The sequence below is a fragment of the Trichechus manatus genome, unplaced genomic scaffold (genome assembly GCF_000243295.1).
Source record: "Trichechus manatus latirostris isolate Lorelei unplaced genomic scaffold, TriManLat1.0 scaffold00263, whole genome shotgun sequence".
Lineage (NCBI taxonomy): Eukaryota > Metazoa > Chordata > Mammalia > Sirenia > Trichechidae > Trichechus > Trichechus manatus.
In genome coordinates, this window is record NW_004444199.1 from 506,050 (window position 1) to 526,766 (window position 20,717).

Here is a 20,717-nt window from a genome sequence, read left to right on the forward strand (position 1 = left end):
CTTTACATTGGATCAGGAATGTGACCTCAGTAAGGGTGTTACAATCCCACCCTAATCCTCTTTAACATAAAATTACAATCACAAAATGGAGGATAACCACACAATACTGGGAATCATGGCCCAGCCAAATTGATACACACATTTTTTGGGGGGACACAATTCAATCCATGACAGTTACTGACGGTAATTTATCTAACTTCAATTTCTAGTGATGTTCTAAAGAATTCCCAGATTGAGTTCTACGACTGCTAACACTTCCCCCAAATTGTAGAGGGAAACCATGGTAGTTTATGTAGTAACTAAAAACAAATAGACAAAATAAAAACAGCAAACAAGCGAAGCCTCAACTGGGGTGGCATTTCCCAATTGGTATATTTGAATCTCAAAATACATATGCTTCTGCTTAGGATTCTGATTCAGCTTCCTACACAATCTCCTATCTAACCATCTTCATGGAGTGTTTCTTCCTATGATATACAATGAGACATGATTCTGGCGTAGAGTATTGTGTATGTGACTGGTTTAGAGGCAAAATTAGGTTAGGGTGAAAGGATGGTTGGCAAGCATACACGACCTTCAGAATTACAACTCTTAATCTAACTCTTAATGAGTTCTGCTAAGGACACCAATGTGCTTATTTACAAATCCGTCACAAAATTACTCAAGTAGACTTTCTTTCATTACCACGTATAATGTAGAAAATTGGGAAATAATGTCTCAAAATCTTCTCAAACTCATTAGCATACAGAAATACATAATAAATCCCATTAAACTAACTGCAAAATTATAACAAACTTGTTCTTATAATGAAAAGTTTAAAAATAATACTGCTTTTTCTAGATAAAGCTAATTTTTTTTAAGTCCTGATTAATGAGACACATGGTGAGAAAAATTAGCATAATGGTGAATGCTGATTCAGGACCTTATTTATTAAGTAGTTTATACTGAGGGCTGTGACTATTTTTCTATTTACAGTGGCAGCTCTGGTTAATTACCTTGTAATGTATTATGACATTAATGTACTAGTAAACTACTGGAATTTACACCCCTATTCAGTAATAAAAATCTGTAAATTGAAGAATGCATATAAGGCCATCCCAAGCATGAATTATTTGGCCAAATGCCATGTATGATACCATTAGATTTAACGAACAGAATCTCTCAAATTTCCTCATCAGTGGGTAAGTGCCATTGTATTTATAAATAACAACTACTTTGCAATTGTAGAGAGTACAACATTTTATTCAAGGCTATTTTTCACTTTGCTACTACATTTTTCTTAGGGTTATACAAAATCAAAGAAGAAACATAAGATAAATGCACCAAGGTCACAAAATTTTTTTTTTTTAAAACAAATTAAGAGTAAAGATGAAAGGAATCAAGGGATCTAAATTAGATGGTGGTGACATATGGATTGAAACCAAAATGATTTATGAGTGTTATGGATTGTCCTCCAAAAATATTTGCTGAAATCCTAAACCCCTATACCTGTGGATGCAATCCCATTCAGGAATATGACTTTGTTTGTTATGTTAATGCAGCCATATCAGTGTAGGGTGTGTTTTAAACCAATCACCTTTGAAATAATAAAAAAGAACAGAATAGGCATAGAGAAGAAAGCACAACTGGAGGGGAAGATAAACGCCAAATGAAGATTGCCAAGGAATCCAGGAACAGAAGCTGAAAAGAGACAAGGACCTTCTCCAAGAGCTGACAGAGAGAGAAAGCTTTCCCCTACAGCTGGTGCCCTGTTAGCCTTGTAAACTGTGAGAAAATAAATTTGTTTGTTAAAGTTATCCACTTGTGGTATTTCTGTTACAGCAGCACTAAGAAACTAAGACAATAAGTATTATAGAATTTGAGGGGATGGGGAGGATGAGGCCTTACATGTCCAAAAGTACATAGTAATAGCCACATTTTATATAAGGAGTACCAGATGCTAGCTAGACTTTATTCTATATTATCTCTAATCCTCACAAAAACACTAAGAAGTTCATATTTTTTTTTTTATCTTCTGTGTCGTAGTTGAGGAAAATAACATTAAGAAAGTCTAGAAACTCCCAACTTTAAATTTACTGTTTCTACCTCCCTTCATTTTACCAGTCATTTCTCTTATTTCATTCTAAATTTATTTTACTTTATATCTGCCTACCTCTGGTAGACTACAAATGGCTCCAATTCCTCCTTTTCCTGTATATATAGCCTTTTGGATTGTGGGTCCTCCATCAGGAGATGGAGTATATGTCTTCCCTCTTAAACCTGGGCTTGACTATTAGGTTTGCTTTATCCAACAGGATGTTAGCAATTATATCAAAAGCGGAAACTTGAAAAGCATCTAAACTAGGGGATTTACTTTCTCATTGCTGGAAACTCTCTGCCACAACGTGAACAAGCTTGGGCTAGTCTGCTGAATGATGAGAGACATGTGACCTTCATCCCAGTTGACATTAAGGTGATTATAAGATATGTGAGTGGCCTCCTCAACAACAACAACAAAAAAACTAACCAACCTGCTAACTACTAACCATCCAGCCCCAGCCAAGCCAGCACACAACCCACTCTAAATTATAATGAAGTTTTCTTGTCTTAAGCCATTAGATTTGGGATTTGATTGTTATACTGCCACCTTAGCACACCCTAACATTGGTTCTTTTCCAAATAATCCTGGGATTATGTCTGAAGAGCTGAACTCGATTAAAATCACCAACTAGTGTCAACAGGCCCACATTTTTAGTAGGAACACCATTCTATTAAGAATTAACAAGTCTAAAACAATGCATCATTTTACCTTTCATATTTTTTACCCACTATAAGGGATTATGTCCTTACCGTTACTTAATGTGAAACCTCAGAGTGATTTGTGCCACTTTCCCAATATCTCTTCAGCTAGGTGCCATGTCTTCAAAATCTCTCTCAGATCCTTCCAATGCCTCTGGCATAATCCTAACTAACCATCATCCTGAACTACTGAAACAATCTCCTTCTGCCAAACTCATCCCTAATCAGCTCATCATCTACACTGACATCAGAAATATTTTTCTCAGATATAGAACTGATAATATTATGATGTTACACCTTATTGACTTAGGAAAACAAAAAAGGAGAGAGTTAAAAATAGTTTACAGTTGTTTTTAGGATAAAATGCAAACTCCTTAGCATGAGATATAGAATCCTTTACAATCTGCCTTATTATATATTTCCAGTCTTTCCCCCGTGACCTCCTTCCATTTCACTGAGCATCCAATGCACTTCCTTAAAACTACTACAAATTTTTACATATCCGTATTTTGGTTCTTTCTGTTTCCTCTTCATGTGAGTTCCTTATCATCCCTGTTCCTTTTCCCCTTGAAAAGGTCTGATGCAGCCTTCAAAATCTAGGTTGTCACCTTCACTGTTAGTCACTTAGAAATAACAGAATTCATTCCTACAATACACCAAGCACAGACCAGTGCCTAGGCAAGAAATAATGATTAGGACACTCTTTACCCTCAAGGAACTTACAGATAAGAGAGGGAAACAGATGCACACAGAACAATAAAATATAATATCATGGGCGTAATAACTAAGGCAAGCACAGGGGGCAACTGAAGAAGGATCTGGCTCTTCCCGAGATTATAGTTAGGGAAGGCTGAATGGAGGAACTGATTATAAACCAGTTCCTTGGAACATCAGTAGAATCTACTTGGGTAGACAAGAAGATTCTTGGCAGAAGGATAACCTGTATAGCTAAATGCTCATAAAAGTCAGGCTTAATGACTTTTATTTTATAAAGTAATTCAAAGTGTTATAAGTATAAGCAAATGCATTACATAAAACAAGGAAAAAAATCAACCTTGGGATCTTTGCTATTTACAATGTAAAGGACATGTCTATATAATAATAGCTTTGACCATTATAAAACATCTTAAAAACCATTGATAAGTATTTCTTTAAATACAGAAAGATGAATTCTGTATTTATATTACAAGATAATCACTGTTACCCTGTAACTTTTATTTTGTATAATTTTTAAAGCATTTATGTAAATGGATAGGATCAATTTAAAAGTGTACAGTTTTAAAACATACAGTTAAAAAATATATTAACACTAAAATGACTTTTTAAAACAATAATAAAATATGAAATATTATTTTACAGGAAAAAAAAAATCCCTGTCAAAACAACTTAGATTAATACATCTACCCGTAACAAAAATAGTAGATAGTAGAAGAAGAAAGTCTTGATAAAAAGGTAAAGGTTATCTGTTTATCCCTAAATCTAAATTAGTATTCAACTAGTGCTCCACTGGTTTAATCACTATGAATCCCTATTTGTTGAAACCATTTTATTTTGTCTTATGAACATTTCTCAGAACAATATTTCATATTTTGGTTAAATAGAACTTGCTCTTTCTGTCACCAGACTCCTCATACACTTCACTTTTTCTGCCTTTTAAACAGGCATTGGCTTACAAATTATGTATTTACAACCGTCAAAGAATGAATATAGTTTCTTTTTCTTTACAAAACAAAACAAAACTCACCTCTAATAGGGGGTCTTTCTAGTTCAGAGTCAAGGTGAATTGGTGGAGAGATGTAGGATACCTGTCCATGATGTGCCTGCCCTGTGGACCCAAAAAGAAGTGTTAAAAAGCCATTGTAGTCACGTCTTTTTTCCATTTTTTTAAATTTTGTTTTATGATGTCACATAATGTCTTTCAACACTAAATTAATAATAGCCCTTAGAGAGTATAGACAGATTTGCCCAAATATGAAAACAATATGCATCATAGAAAAATAACCCAATTAAATTAGTGATTCTCAAACTATCTAATTAACAGATTTTTGGTTAAGTTACCAATATATTATAGGCTGATACTTTAAAAAATACAATAATAATGAATTATGACAAAAATTAGACAGAAAAACTAAAAATTAAAGACATGCAAAACACAAATCCCCATTTCTCACTGTTACATTAAACAGACATTAAGTACTCTACTAAATTGCTATAAGTGACTCTAAACACTCTCAATTTCTGTGCTTGCTCTCATTTCTGTACTTATTTCACAGTCTGCAGAGGGCATCAGTCTACAGACAATACTTTGAGTAGCATTTACTTAGACCACTTTACAACCTGATTAATTTATATTTTACCTCTAAGGTTTACTGACATTATTTGAGTAGAAAAGTACTCCTACCTGCTTATTGTATTTAATGTAAAAACAACTAACCACAATTTAAAAAGCCAGTTGATGGATTCATTTCCTGTTCCTTCCAAAGCATTCCACCTGCTCACGTACATATTTGAAATACACTTTCTGTCTTTTAAGTGAAAAGTGTTAAAGCTGATTTGAAGGCCCAAATGCTGACTGAAAAATTTGCTAGCTGAAATACAAAGGAACTTTCTAATGCTCAAAGTAGCTGTAGTTTACATACTGATGATCCAGTAAGCAATTAGGATTTTGAGGCAAGAAAATATAATTGCAGACTCAATTCAATTTCTAAAGCTATTTTATATAACCAAGGTTTGTGTAGGAGTCGAGGACCCACCGCTTTCTTTCTACAATGGGGATATGCAGTTATATTTCACACATTTACTATAGCAATTTACAGGGCTGTTAATCTCTTTTCCTAAACAAGGAAAGTTAATGATACATAGATTATGATAACAGAGTAACCTTCTTGTTTCAAGTAATATTCGACTTGTAATAAACTCTGCTGATTCCTCTTATGAGGCACATTTCAAATAATTAATATGGCTCCCTGTTGATAGTAGCTGCTGTTGCTCCCAGCATTTTTCTAGCTAACATCAGAGACAGTGGAGAGGCTATAATATACAGAATCCCTCATAACGGTAACTAAGAATATTGTGCATTCACTGGCCATGTTTCAGTGGAACACTAAAAGCAGTTTTATAAAAGGAATAAGACACTGATTGTGCACTGTTAGCAGTCCATGTTTAATATAGTTTATTAAAAACTTCAATTGTCTTCATTATAAAACCACCTGATGTTTATATATGTTGCATACCTGGTTGCAAAAACATTTCTATTTTTAAAGCTCCTGTGTCATTACAAATTAATTGATTTGAAACTTTATGCATCATGTGACTGAAAATAAGATATTTTCACTTTATATTGTCAGCCAAAGGTTCAAAATAATCTTGGCATATAAAATAATATTGATCTGATGTCTAATACTAGAGCATGGCCTTCACCATATATGACAATAACCACAAAGTTCTCCAACATACACTATCTTCCTTTATCAACAGCTCTTCGAGAATTTAAAGATAAGTATTTTTATTTAAATATACACGTATTTTACAACAAAGAAACAAGAGGAGGTTAAGCAACTTGCTTAAGAACATGCAGGTAGTAAATAGCAATGCCAGCAACATTTTCACTCCAAATCTGAAATATTTTTATTTATATCAGGCTATTTTTTGCAGAGAAGGTCTCATTATACTGAAACCTGGGAAAAAATGCCTGTAGGTTTTAATGATTCAACACAAGTGTTCTTTTTGAACCGTCACTACTCCCTTCAAGTTGAAGTAATAAATTTGGTTAAATGCCAGTTTTGCCTCTGTTCTGGGATAAGCAAGAATGCTCAACACAGATACTTTAGGTAGGTTGGAGATCACCCTGTGTATCCCTGAGGGGAATGGGGATATTAACGAGCCAGTGGGCAGAATGGGATGGGGATTATTGATAGCAAAGTGCTGATGTTGGTTTGTCATAATGTCATTCTCTCTCTGAGGAGAAATCTAGCACACTGCAGGATGCAGTATGGCTGAGAAAACCACAGTGGCAGGCATGGACTGAGACTCTAGGATTTCGAGGAAGGTCAGAAGTGCACAAATAGATTTAAATTTGCTGATTGAGACTTCTGATCTACAGACTAAAAAACTAGAATTTATGGAGATTGCTTTGACTGCTTTAATTAATCAAAATTTAGAAAAAAAAAAAGATTTCCACTTCATTTTAAACAATCAGAATTCACACATTTATCTACACAAAACATATAAAAGATAATGAATCCTAATCTGTGGCTAACTAAGGCAATGATTGTCAGGGAGACAACGGCTCTTCATTAGAGAGAGCATGTCAGAACATGGGGAGAGGCCTGTGTGTAGTTTGAAAAATATCTCAAGAGACTCCCAAATCACCACCCCCTCATAAAGAATTACTGCAAAATAATAATAAACTCCAGTTAAAATCATAAATTACTTCCATAAACATTTCTCTTAGACTTTATGGTGAATAATATTCAACAAAAAATAAGATCAGTTCAAAAGAGCTTATAAAACATGGCAAACATATACTTTTTTTTCTTTTTTTAATTGACTAGAGTACTCTTAGACAGGGAACATATTTTCTATCTCATTCTCTCATTCATCACACTTTCCACCATTCTCTACTGCCTTACACTAGACCTGCTAGGTCCTGGTAACCACAGCTTTATACAAACAAAAACAACAGAAATCCATAGCTGTCGAGTTGATTCTAACTTATAGTTACTCTGTGGGGCAGTTGTACTCTGTCCTATAGGGTCACTAGGAGTCAAAATCGACTCAATGGCAATAGGTATAAGACAGAGTAGAACTGGCCCATAGGGTTTCCAAGGTTGTAATCTTTATGGAAGGAGATGGCCATATCTTTCTCCCGTGGAGTGGCTGGTGGGTTCCAACTATCGACCTTTCAGTTAGTAGCCAAGCAGTTAACCACTGTGCCACTAGGGCTCCTTGGAACCAAAGATTTAGATGTTCAAATTTGTGATGTGCAGTTCCTATTATTGCTCTTAGTTTTCCAAATTAAAAAAAAAAAGATATTTGCTTTTTTTTCCCCAATTTTATTTTATTTTATTTTTTTCTGAAATTTAAAGCAAAAACCTCTACTGAGATTTTCTTAGGATTACATTAGTTCTATAAATTAATTTGGAGAATAAACATGTTTAAAATATTTGGTATTCATATTAAAAAAATGGATCTCCATTTATTTGAGTTATCTTTTAATAAGAATAAATTAATTTTTAAAATCTTCTGCATTAATGTTATTTCATTAAGTTTATTTTGAAGTATTTTATTTTCCCCATTTTGAACAAAAATGTTAGTTTGTCTTGATAATTTTCAGATGCTTTTTGTTGGAATTATTACTTTTTTTTTAATATATTTTATTGTACTTCAGGTGAAGGCTTACAGAACAAATAATTTCTCATGAAACAGTAGTACACATGTTATTTTATGACATCGGTTAACTACCCCACAACATATTAACCCTCTAAATTCTCAACCTTTCCTTTTTTTTTTTTTGTAAAAATACACATAGCCAAAGATACACCATTTCAAAAATTTCTACATACACAGTTCAGTGACATTGACTACGCTCTTCCAATTGCGCTGTTATTCTCACTTAAGATGAAGGCTTACAGAACAAAATAGTTTCTCATTTAACAGTTACTACAAATGTTGCCCTATGACAATGGTTAACAATCTCACAACACATCAACAATATCCTTACTCAACCTTGGGTTCCCTATCACCAGCTTCCTTGTCCCCTTCTGCCTTCTGGCCCTTGTCACTGGACTCCTGTACCTTGTTAGTCTCATTTGATTTTACGGGGCTGTCCACTCCCAGGCTGAACAGTGAACCTCGGAGGTAACTTCACCACTGAGCTAAAAGGGTGTCTGGGGGCCATACTCTCGAGGTTTCTCCAGTTTCCTTTAGGCCAGTAAATCTGGTCTTTTTTTTTTTTGTGAGTTAGAATTATGCTCTACATCCTTCTCCAGCTCTGTTTGGAACCCTCTGTTGTGATCCTGGTCAGAGCAGTCAGTGGTGGTAACCGGGCACCATCTAGCTGTACTGGACTCAGTCCAGTGGAGGCCTTGGTAGCTGTGGACAATTATTCCTTTGGACTAATCTTTTCCTTGTATCCTGTTCTCTTCATTCTCCCTTGCTCCCGAAGGGATGAGACCAGTGGAGTATCTTAGATGGCCCCTCGCAGGCTTTTAAGACCCCAGACACTACTCACTAAGGTAGAATGTAGAGCATTGTCTTTATAAGCTGTGTCATGCCAATTAAGCTAGATGTTCCCCAAGACCATTGTCCCCAGAGCCCTCCGCCCAGCATGGGATTATTACTTCTTGATTCTCTCTTTGAAACTAGATACATTGATAATAACATTTTAGTTATTTTATGTTTTTTATTTCTTATACGAAGTATATTCCCAGGTTAAAATTCATCTACATATCCTTAGAGTTTAATTCTTTAATGTTGCAGAATTTAAATTTTAAAGAATGACACCCTATAGGACAGAGTAGAACTGCCCCACAGGGTTTCCAAGGAGCCATTGGTGGATTCGAACTGCCGACTTTTTGGTTAGCAGCCAAATGCTTAAAGTACTGCACCACCACAGCTCCAAAGAATGACGTAGGTTATGACACTTAGGGAAAAATGTTTCTTGGTGCTGCTATTCAGCTGTCATTTTACCTTAAGTTTCTCCAAAGTACATATGAAAGAAATAAACAATGCTTATTGACAAACTGCATAAAAGAATTTTTAAAAATTTAAAAAGAAGCTGGGGAAAAAAGGTTTCATGATTTATAGCTAGGCAGTCTAGAAGAACAATGGCAGAAGGGAAATGTGTGGTTAGCTTATGAGTTAGATTTTATTCATGCTGAAGTCCAGGTAAGATGATAATATAACACTTATGCATGGAGATGTTTTTTATATATATATATACACATATACAAATGCACATATATATGAATATGTATGTACACAGCTTTATTGAGAAATAATTTATATGCTATACTATTCATCCATTTAAAGTGTACAATTGAATGGTTTTTAGTATATTTACTAAAATACACAGCCACCACATCAGTCAATTTCAGAACATTTTATCACCGTAAAAAAAAAAAAAAAAAATCATGCCCATTAGCAGTGACTCCTCTTCTCCTCCCAACCCACCTCAGCACTAGGCAACCACTCATCTCCTTTCTGTCTCTATATATTTGACTATTCTGGACATTTCATAGAAATTAAGTCATACAATATGTGTTCTTTTGTGACTGGTTTCTTTCCTTCAGCACAATATTTGTAAGGCTCATTCATGTTGTAACACATATCAGTACTTCATTCTTTTTATTGCCAAATGATATTCCCTTCTATGGATATATCACAATATTTTTTTTTATCTGTTCATAAGTTGATGGATATTTAGGTTGTTTTTAATTTTTGAATAATTTTGATTAATTTTCCACTTATGAATAATGCTACTATGAACATTTGTGTACAACTTTTTTTGTGGACATATACTTCCATTACTCACGAATATATACCTAGGACTGGAATTGTTGGGTCATATGATAACTCTAGGTTTAACCTTTTCAGAAACTGTCAGACTGACTTCCAAAGTGGCCATACTATTGCACATTCCCACCAGCAGTGTATGAGGATTCTAATATCATGGAGATGTCTTTTAAGTTTTCTTCTTTTTTTTTTTTTTTAAAGATAGTTGTGTGATTAAGTTATAGTTGATCAGATTTTGAAATGATTAATATTAAGATGAACTGTAAAATCTGGGGGGGCGGGGGCGGGGTGATACTCCCCAAACGAGTATGAAAGACAAAGCAGAGGGTTTGGGTCAGTAGTTGTTCATTCACATTTTGAGCGTTGTTGTTTTTAGTTGCCAAGAGTTCGCTCTAACTCACAGCTTACTGGTCCAACACCATCTTCATGGTCATTGGTATGTCTGAATTCATTGTTTTGGCTATTGTGTCAGTCCATCTCACTGAAGGTTTCCTTTGTTTTAGCAAACTCTCTAGTTTACCAAACGTGATAGTTTTTATTTCAATAATTGGTCTTTCCTGATGACATGTCCAGAGTAAGTCAGCTGAAGTCTCACCATCTTTGCTTCTAAGAGCATTCTGGCTATAATTCTTCTAAGACTTGATTTGTTCATTCTTCTGGCAGTCTATGGTATATTCAATTATTCTTGGCCAACACCACAGTTCAAATGCATCGATTTTTCTTCTGTCTTCCTTTTCATTGTCCATCTTTCGCATGCATATGAGGCTACTGAAAAGACCATGGCTTGGATCAGGCACACCTTAGTCATCTAAGTGAAATCTTTGCACTTTAGAACTTTAAAGAGGTCTTTTGCAGCAGATTTGCCCAATGCAATAATGTCCTTTGATTTCTTGACTGCTACTTTCATGGGCATTGATTGTTGATGCAAGTAGAATAAAATCATTGACAACTTTAATTTCTTCTTCATTTATTATTATGTTGTTTATTGGTTCAGTTGTAAGAATTATTTTCTTCATGTCCAGGTATAATCCATACTGAAGGCTGTCATCTTTGACCTTCATTAGTAAGTGTTTCAAGTCATCTTCATTTTCAGCAAATAATGTCGTGTGATCTGCATATCACAGGCTGTTAATGAGACTTTCTCCAATATGCACGCTAATGTCAGATGGATCTTGGCTCAAAGCAGAGAACACCATATTTGCCTGTGTTTCATCGAGAATGTGAAGGCATTGGACTGTGTAGCTCTTAGCAGGTTATAGATGACATTATGGAGAATGGGAATTACAGAACACTTAATTGTAAATAGAACACGAACCTGTACCTGGATCAAGAGCCAGTAGTTTGAACAGAACAAGGGGATACCCCACGGTTCAGAGGTGAAGAAGGTATGCAGCAGTGTTGTATTCTTTTACCTTATTCAATCTGTATGCTAAACAAATAATTTGAGAAGCTTAGTACTTAGAAGGTAGAAGAAGAAAACAATAAGTCAATTATTGTATGTGTGAAATGCTAAGTCTGTGGAGAAAAATTAGGCTAAGGGGGATCTGGAGTGTGAGGGGGTAGGTCGCAATTTTAAATAGGGTGATAAGAGAAGTCCTAATTGAATTTCTGTGAATAACATTTGAAGAATTCAAAATTTACAAAAGATATTACCTGACTCTTAAAGGAAACTCTAAAATGACAAAACTATAGATAAGGGCTCAAATTCAATTTTAATAGTTAAGACGTAAGGAACTAAATGTGCTGGTATTAGATGCTTTTTTCCCAACACATTTATTTCAAATTACACACATATTCATAGAAATTCTAATAATGTTACTACTGACCAATGAATAAAAAAGACATAAATAAATTATGGAGATACACAATTGGGAAAATGAATAACCTTTCTTCTTAAAGTAAAAACACATTTTACAACAATGATATCCCTATTGGTTTCTACAGTAACACCATCTTTCTACTTAATTTTTCCTCATTTTCTATTAAGTACTGTAAACAAGTTTAAAAGTTTATGGCCACCCAGACAGATTTTATGCCTTCTTTTTATTTGTTTGCTTTAAATTTTTCTGCTGCTAATGTTGATTATTTTACTCTATAAATGTCACATTTTTGCTACTATGCTTTTTAAGAAAATTATCATTTTGTGTTTACAACTTTTAGGATGATAGCAAGTTACATCTCTGTCTCAGAATAATAATGATTCCATGTGGGAACTAAGAGACCTCAAGTAAGCTACATTTAAAAATAGCATGTGCAATTTTTCTAAGTTCCTAAAACTCTCTGAAAGTAGCTAAGCTTCCTTCTTAAAAAAAAAAAAAAAAACAGTTTAATTTCTTGTTGAAAATAACTCTGCTACTGACAAAAAATACTAGAGGTCGGTATGTTGTTTGTGCTGATGGAAAATTGGGCATGCCTAACATTTTAACAGCATTTTTTTTTTTTTTTTTTTTTTGGTCTTCAAATCCCACTCTGATTAAAACCATCTGGCATTTTATGAAGTCAGCTTTCAGGTAAAGATGTAAACAAGAATCAAAAGTAATCATCAAAGAAAAGAGTCGTCAGTTTGAAACCTATCTTTCCATTCTGGTTTTCTTTCCTCCCTTCATTTTATTAAACATACTTATTTTTAGTGAATGTAGTAAAATATGAGGTAGCAGAAAAACAACTACATGCTTGATTTATCCAGAATATGAAGTCATTGATGGAGGTTCAAAGGCCACTGATAAGCTTCTCCTCTGTCACACAGAAAACAGATGGAATAATTTGAAGCAAGGGTAACTTTCTTGTTTGTGTTTATGTATGTGTATATGGAAACCCTGGTGGTGCAGTGGTTTAGAATTTGGCTGCTAACCAAAAGGTTGGCAGTTGGAATCCACCAGGCGCTGCTTGGAAACCCTATGGGGCAGTTCTACTCTGTCCTATAGGGTCATTACGAGTCAGAACCGACTTGATGGCAATGGGTTTGGATTTTTTTGGTTTATATGTATGTATATATTTCATCCAGCAAATATTTTTTCAGTACCCACTCCCTGTCTATGGCCATTATTCAGGTTACCATGTGAATAAGATAACGTGATCCCTCTACTGAAAGAGATTTCAGTCTAGATGCAGGACTAAGCAATGATAGTGAAGTATGATATGTCCTTGATAGAGGTGAGAGAGAAGAGCACAACAATGGCCCCTAACTGAGGCAAGTGAATTCACTGAAGAATAACACCTGGAGAAAACAGATCTGAGGGAAGGGCGGGTAGCCGTCTAGTGAAAGAATATGGCAGGGCATGGGATGGCAGAAGGGCCATTATGAGTGGACACCTGCAGGACATGAGTAAGAAGGACAGGAAACAAGGAGTCATTGGTGGGTGATGGGCATAAAAGATGATTAGAATGTAATACATTTTTTTCAGAGATGTGCAAAAGAGGAGAGAATAAAGAATAAATGTGGCTTGGGGTCACTGAGTTTACCTTAATCGTGGTGGAATGATTTGGAAAAGGATAGCGAGAATAGTGGCACAACTTGAAGAATGCAATGAATGTCACTGAACTGTACCTGTAGAAACGGTTGAAATGGCATATGTTTTGTTATACATATTTTCACCACAATTAAAAAATATCTATCACCCAGCTTCAACAATGGCCAATTCAGTTTTTATATTGTTTTATCTCTACCTCCTGGCATGCCCCCTTCCGCATCTCAAAATATTTTGAAGCAAATTCCAGACATCATATAATTCTATCTGCAAATATCTGAGCATGTTTCTATAAAACACATGAATTCTTCAAAAATAACCATAAAACCACTATGATACCTAAAAATTAACAAGATATATTATATTATGAAAAAGAAATTTTATGTAAAATTCAACTGAGCAATTGTCAGAAAGAAATCAACAAATCTGAAAGACATGCAACCTCTCAGACTGCAAAATATCACCTTGATACTAACGTTGAAATTGTGTTGGACTGAGGAATGGTTTACATTTATGATGAATTTAAGTTGCTCACAGATATAAAGAATCTCTTTCTTAAAACCATACAAATGCTTTTCTTTCTTTCACAAGCATGAAAAATTGACTTTACGATTAAATGACAAACACTGAATTTTAGAAGTGATACTTAAAAAAAAAGTCCAAGAAATCTCAAAAACCTATTGTAGCAAGGATTACAACAACAATCTGAAAAAAAAAAAAAATCAGAGCATTTACTTTTCCTAAATTTCCATATTTTTTATAATCCTCCAAAAATGATCCTGCATCTAGACATATTTGAAAAATGTGGACCATATTAATAAAAATGGTTACTTTCTAACAGCTAACATTAAGAAGCAATATATGAGGTAAACATTATTTCCTATTTTTAAAATGTAGCAATTAAGTTCTGTCAGGTCAAGTATATCTCCAGAGTTTACACAGTAGCATGTGTGGGAGTCAGGTTTCAATTCCAGATCTGTCCAGAGACCATGCTCTGACCATATATGTCAATGCCTAACATATTCTATAAATATACTCACTAGGGTTAGGGGAGAAAGCAAATGTACTGTAAAAATTTCTGAAACATTAAAAATTTTTAGTTCTATGTTTCCAGGCCACCTACAGGTAGGTGTTTAAATTACTAAAAGACTAAATCACAGAACAGAGTCTAACATTGTTTTTCTCAGACAATGAGCATTTTTGGAAACATTAAGTTCTACTTAACAAAAGGGTAGGTATATTAGCCCTCTCCTGGGTTTTTTTCTAAATATTTTATTGAGTTTTTGGTGAAAATTTATATAGTATGTTAGGTTCTCATTTGACAATTTTCACACAAATTGTTCAGTGACATTAGTTACATTCATCACAATGTGTCAACCTTCTCTTTAAGTGTTTGGCTTGTTCCCCTTCCAGTACTCTAGTTTCCCTGCCCCTTTATCTTCTCGTCTTTGCTTTTGAGCAATTGTTGACCTTTTGGTCTCATATTGATGGCTTCTAAGTAGTGAATTAATCTTATGGTTAATATCCTTTATTTTGTGTGCTACTCTGTTGTTTTACTAAAAGGTGATCTCAGGGGATAGGGTTGGTTCTAGGTTTAAAGAGTGTCTCTGAGTGATAGTCTCAGGGTGTCTTCTGTTTTCTATTGTTCCAGTTTTTGTGCCTTTTTTTAATTTTTTTTTTTAAATAAGAATTTGAGTTCTGCTCCATATTTTTCTCCCATTCTATCCAGGACCAACTACTGTGGCCCTTGTCAGAATGGTCAGTGCTGGTGGCCGGGCACTATCTAGTTCTTCTGGTCTCAGGGTAGATGAGGTTGTAGCTCTTGCAGACTTGTTCCTTCTCTGTACATCTGGTTACCTTCTTACTGTTTTGCTCCTGGTGAGTCAAGACCTGTAGTTTTCTTAGATGGCCACTTGTGAGCTTTTAAGAACCCAAACCCTACTCACTTCGCTAGGATACAGATCATGATTTTTGTGAACCATGTTATGCCAATTGACTGAGTTGCCCCGTGAGACTATGGTCCTAAGCCTTCAAACCCAGAAAACCAATTTTGGAAGGTGTTGGGCAATTTCTGAGGAGTATCCATATTTGTGTCTTCAATAAATACATGTGCCTACACCCACTTATTTGTATTTACACATACATATAGATACTTCTATCTGTTCTCATCTATATGTGCATCTGTACCTATCCATATTCCAATTGCCTATACCCATCTGTATGTGCTCAAACACTCATTATTACTTTGGTTGTTCTGTGCTCACTACATCTACGATAGGTGCCACTTTTTCCATCATCAAAAATAACTAGTCTCTACTGTATAAAGCATATTTTCCCCACCCCAATGAACATTTATCAATTATCAACAATAAAACATTTACCTATTCTTGAGTTTTTATAAAAGAGGGATCATATAACATTTGCCCTTATGTGCTTGACTTATTTCACTAAGCATTATGCCCTCCAGTTCCATCCATGTTATAATGTTTAATAGACTCATCATTGTTCTTTCTGGTTGTATAGTATATATTCATCTGTTGATGGGCACTTCTGTTGTTTCTATTTATTTGCTATTGTGAATAAAGCAGCAATGAACATAGGTGTGCATGTCTGTTCATGTCATTATTTTTAGGTTTCTAGGATATATACCTGGAGCTCTGGTGGTGCAGTGGTTAAGAGCTTGGCTGCTAACCAAAAGGTCAGCAGTTCGAATCCACCACCTGCTCCTTGGAAACCCTCTGGGGCAGTTCTACTCTGTCCTATAGAGTCACTGAGTCAGAATCAACTCAATGGCAATGAGTCTGATTGTTCTTTTAGTTTACTTTATATACCTAGGAGTGGGATTGGAGAGTTCAGTGAAGGCTGTTAAAAAGGATTAGGATTCAGTAAGACAGTTCTCCTTGAATCACTGTAATTTCTAAAAGCTGGAAAAAGATCTTTGAAGTGGACCTCACACACACACACACACACACACACACACACATACACACACACACACACACACACACAAAATCTTTCCTATTCCCCATCACCATTACACTTAGTCCATGTTTTGCATACAGTAGAGTTAAAAGAACATATTTTACTATCAAAGTGGTTAATATTCTAGTCTATTCCATTGAAGGTGTAAGTGTTGAAGACAGGGAGCTATGACAAGCTAGATTAGAAAAATCAGAATCTGCATAACATAGGCAAACCTAATCAGCAGGACTGTGATGTTGGCATGAAGATAAATGTCAATAATTCTACTTGTTCAAGTAATACAGGACATATAATACAAGAGGCTGTTCCTAAGCCTCTTTCTCTTGCCAGAACAATTATGATTTAAGAAATAGTTACCTCAGATATTTTGTTTACAGTTTCGGCGAAGCAGAATAATCACCCTCCTTCTCCCTCCCCCCAGCTATTCATGTTCTAATCTCCAAAACCTGTGAATACGCCACCCTACACGGCAAAAGAGACTTTGCAGATATGATTAAGTTTGATATGGAGAAATTATCTTAGATTATACCGGTAGGTTAAATCTAACCACATGAGTCCTTAAAAGTTAATAGGGGAGAATAAAAGTAGATCATAGAGATGCGATGTGCCAAAGACTCAACACGTTGCTGCTGGCTTTGAAGATGGAAGGAGGAGGTTGGAGCTGAGAATTGGTGGTTGCCTTTAGAAGCTGGAAAAGGGAAGAACACAGATTCTACTAAGATTCTACAGAAAGGGCTGAATTTAGCCTGGTGAGAGCCATATCAGACTTCTGATTTAGAGCAATGTAAGACAATAAATTTCTGTTGTTTAAGCCTTTAAGTTTGTGGTGATTTTTTATAGTAGTGATAGAAACTAATACAGTTTAACAACTGGTATTAAAATAAAACATTTTTAAAAGCCTACTATTAAAAATGTATAAATTGTTTGAATAGCTAATACATGTACATAGTACATATTCAAATGTGACAAAACAACAGCATGTATCCAATCTCCACAGGCATTTCCTCTTTCTAGTATTCGGTATATCTTTTTTGAGTTATTCTATGTTCTTATAAGATCCACACACATGCATGCATGCACACCCACATACATTTATTTATTTGAATTGTTGTCATATTAAAACACAATAATGTTGTGCATTTCGCCAAGCTTCCTCTAAAAAGGAAGTCTAGAGCTTTAACTGTTTAACCACACCTTCACATCTTTCGAATGTGTATAGAACTCTACGTTACGTTATTAAGAATGTTCCGTGATGTAAAATGTCATCAGTGGTACCACTAATATGACAATCTTCCAATCAGAAATAAGGGAACATTTCATAAGGCAATGTAATAACTTGATGTTACAATTTAATGATAAGCATAAATAAAACTACATATAATGAAATTGTTAATTAAACAAAGTAAAAAATCAAAGAAATGGCAGAGTCTCTTTAGAAATCATCTAGATTGACACTTTAATTCATAGGGGAGGTAATAGGTCCAGACAACAAGGGATATGCATAAGATTACACTCTGGTTAAAGGCAGAAGCAGAAGTATCATACTGGCCATGCAACTCCTACTTATGCAGTCTTCCTCTGTACTACCCTGTCTCGTTCTTTAACTTTTTACGATAGTAAAGTACTTATAAAAAGTGAACAAACTTGGTTGGCTAGCAAAATAGGTCTAGGTACGCTGCAATATAAGAAAATACAATTTTGTACAAAGTAAGATTTAAAGTAAAGTCAGTTACATAATTTTTGAAATTTTCTAGCTCACAGACTTATTTGAGAAGCAACTTAATGGTAAATTTAAAGATTATGAGTGACTAGTACAGGATAAAACTTAATAAATGTGACTTCCTTTACCATTGCTACCCTTTTAATAAATATTGCCTTTTGGGTTATTTCATTGCTGTGTTTGTGCATTTCGGACATCGTTTTCACTATTATGAATGAGCCCATCATAAATAAAAAGCACAAAAGATTAATGACAAATATTTTACACTTTTAAAGTTTTTATTTGAAACACCTTAGTTTTGGAAGGATGGAATGGAGACATGAGAAGTTTAGATCAACATGGAATCCTTCTTGTCATGTACTTCTGACCCTCAGAATCTGATTGTGCGTTAGAATATTAAAATGTAGGCACGTTTGGCTGTTGATTCAAATGTTCTGTTATGTATCAGCTCCATTTCTTGGTAATATTTCAGATACTTCATGTTGTTAAAAATAATATAGCGGAGATATTCTGAATAGGACTGTGATAATGAAGAATATTTGATCTTCTTGATGATATCTTTTTTTTAAGTAGAATGAGTCAATCTAAAATAATAGAAGATTTTTTTGTAAATTACCTAATGCTATTTTTATAGCACATTATTGATCCTGGAGCTTGCAAAGATTGAAAAAAATGACACTTCAATACAAACTATGCACTGAGAAAGGAACTGTGGATGGGCTTTTATTAATTCACTCAATTACTCATTTATTCATTAGAATAATATTTAGTAAGTGCCTACTATGTGACCGATATCAGGTGCTGGAAATAAATTGGTGAACTCTTGGCTCTTGGAACTTATAATCAGTGACATAAATCTATGGAATTTAATTGAGAAATCCGTTTGCTAAAGTAAAAGCAGCCCGATAAATATGTGTGTGACTCATGGCAGGTGTTCAATAAATACTCATTAATTTTTTGTCTATAAGAAAGACAAAAAATACTTTAATCATTGAGAAGCAAAATCTCTTTGGGTGACTCAGGAAAGACTGGCAAAGGAGCAAGCCCAAAGCGGATTCTGTGACTCTGCAAGACTAACCTTATTTGTCACATTCACAGTCCTAAATCTCCTGTGATACTTGTAAATATGATTCATCATATAATAGAGTGCTTTTGAAGGGAGACAGAAAAAGATGAGGTGTTCTCCATAGTATTTTATTTATAGCAAAAATTACATGAAGGGAATAGTCTATGATTTCTTGAATTCATATTTTAACTTATAATTCAATTTACCTATCAAAAGTTAACACCAGAATATAATAATTATTTAACCTTTTTCAACATGCAACCTAGATATTAAATTCTAAGAAAGCTGAAAGGGTGAAATGGGCTTTATACTAATTTTCTCTGTGGGGAAAATTTATATAAAATTTAAAAAAATTGTGTTCTCCGGAAATTGTATACTACATGGATAAATGTTAATAGCAAGTACACGTGTATGGGTGGACATTTAAATACTCACCCACCCCCACTATGCATACCTTGGCTACTCACAACTTACTCTGAGATTTCTTAAATTTGTTTTAGCATTTGCTATAATTATAACTGAAACATCCTTTTACATCTCTAATTTGTCTTTATTGGAAGAGTAGCACAAATGCACACATTTAGTGAAGACTTTACATAGGACAAAGCAGATATAAAACTCTGTGAAGGTTGGAAGCATTATCAGCTACAGTTTATATATCTTTTCCGTCATCCTAAGATCTATGCAAACATTTTAGACATTGTTAAGAACTCAATGCATATCTGGTGAACATAGATATGACTGTGATTAAAAAAAAAAAGATAAATGTTAAAATTGTCACACTTCGAATCTTAAACAAGGAAAATATTAAATCTCTAGGAAGATTTCTTTCAAAAATGCAAACACATTCTCATTGTAGCTAATTGTATGAAATTATTGAGAATGTTAAAGTTTTGATAACTATGTTTACTCTCTCAACCTCTCCATTTCCTAGCAGAAAACATTTATGGAGTTCTTAAAAAAGTCTCCAACAAATGAGGGATATACCAGTTCCCAAAATATAGACTTTAACCCAATGCATTTGTGTAATGTAGATCTTTAAAAACAAAAACCAAATGAGACTCACGAGGTACAGGAGTCCAGTGACAAGGGCCAGAAAGCAGAAGGGGAGAAGGAAGCTGGTGATAGGGATCCCGAGGTTGAGTAAGGATATTGTTGATGTGTTGTGAGATTGTTAACTATTGTCATA

The 20,717-nt window shown here is 34.5% G+C and overlaps 1 protein-coding gene across 1 annotated transcript in view; it reads right to left on the reverse strand.

Annotated features, from left to right (window-relative positions):
- ADGRL3 (adhesion G protein-coupled receptor L3) overlaps positions 1-20,717 on the reverse strand; it is a 553,170-nt gene that overhangs the window by 260,862 nt on the left and 271,591 nt on the right. Inside the window, exon 6 of the mRNA XM_023724827.1 lies at positions 4,523-4,603. Within this exon, the coding sequence (XP_023580595.1) occupies positions 4,523-4,603 (81 nt within the window). The remainder of the gene's footprint in view (positions 1-4,522; positions 4,604-20,717) is intronic.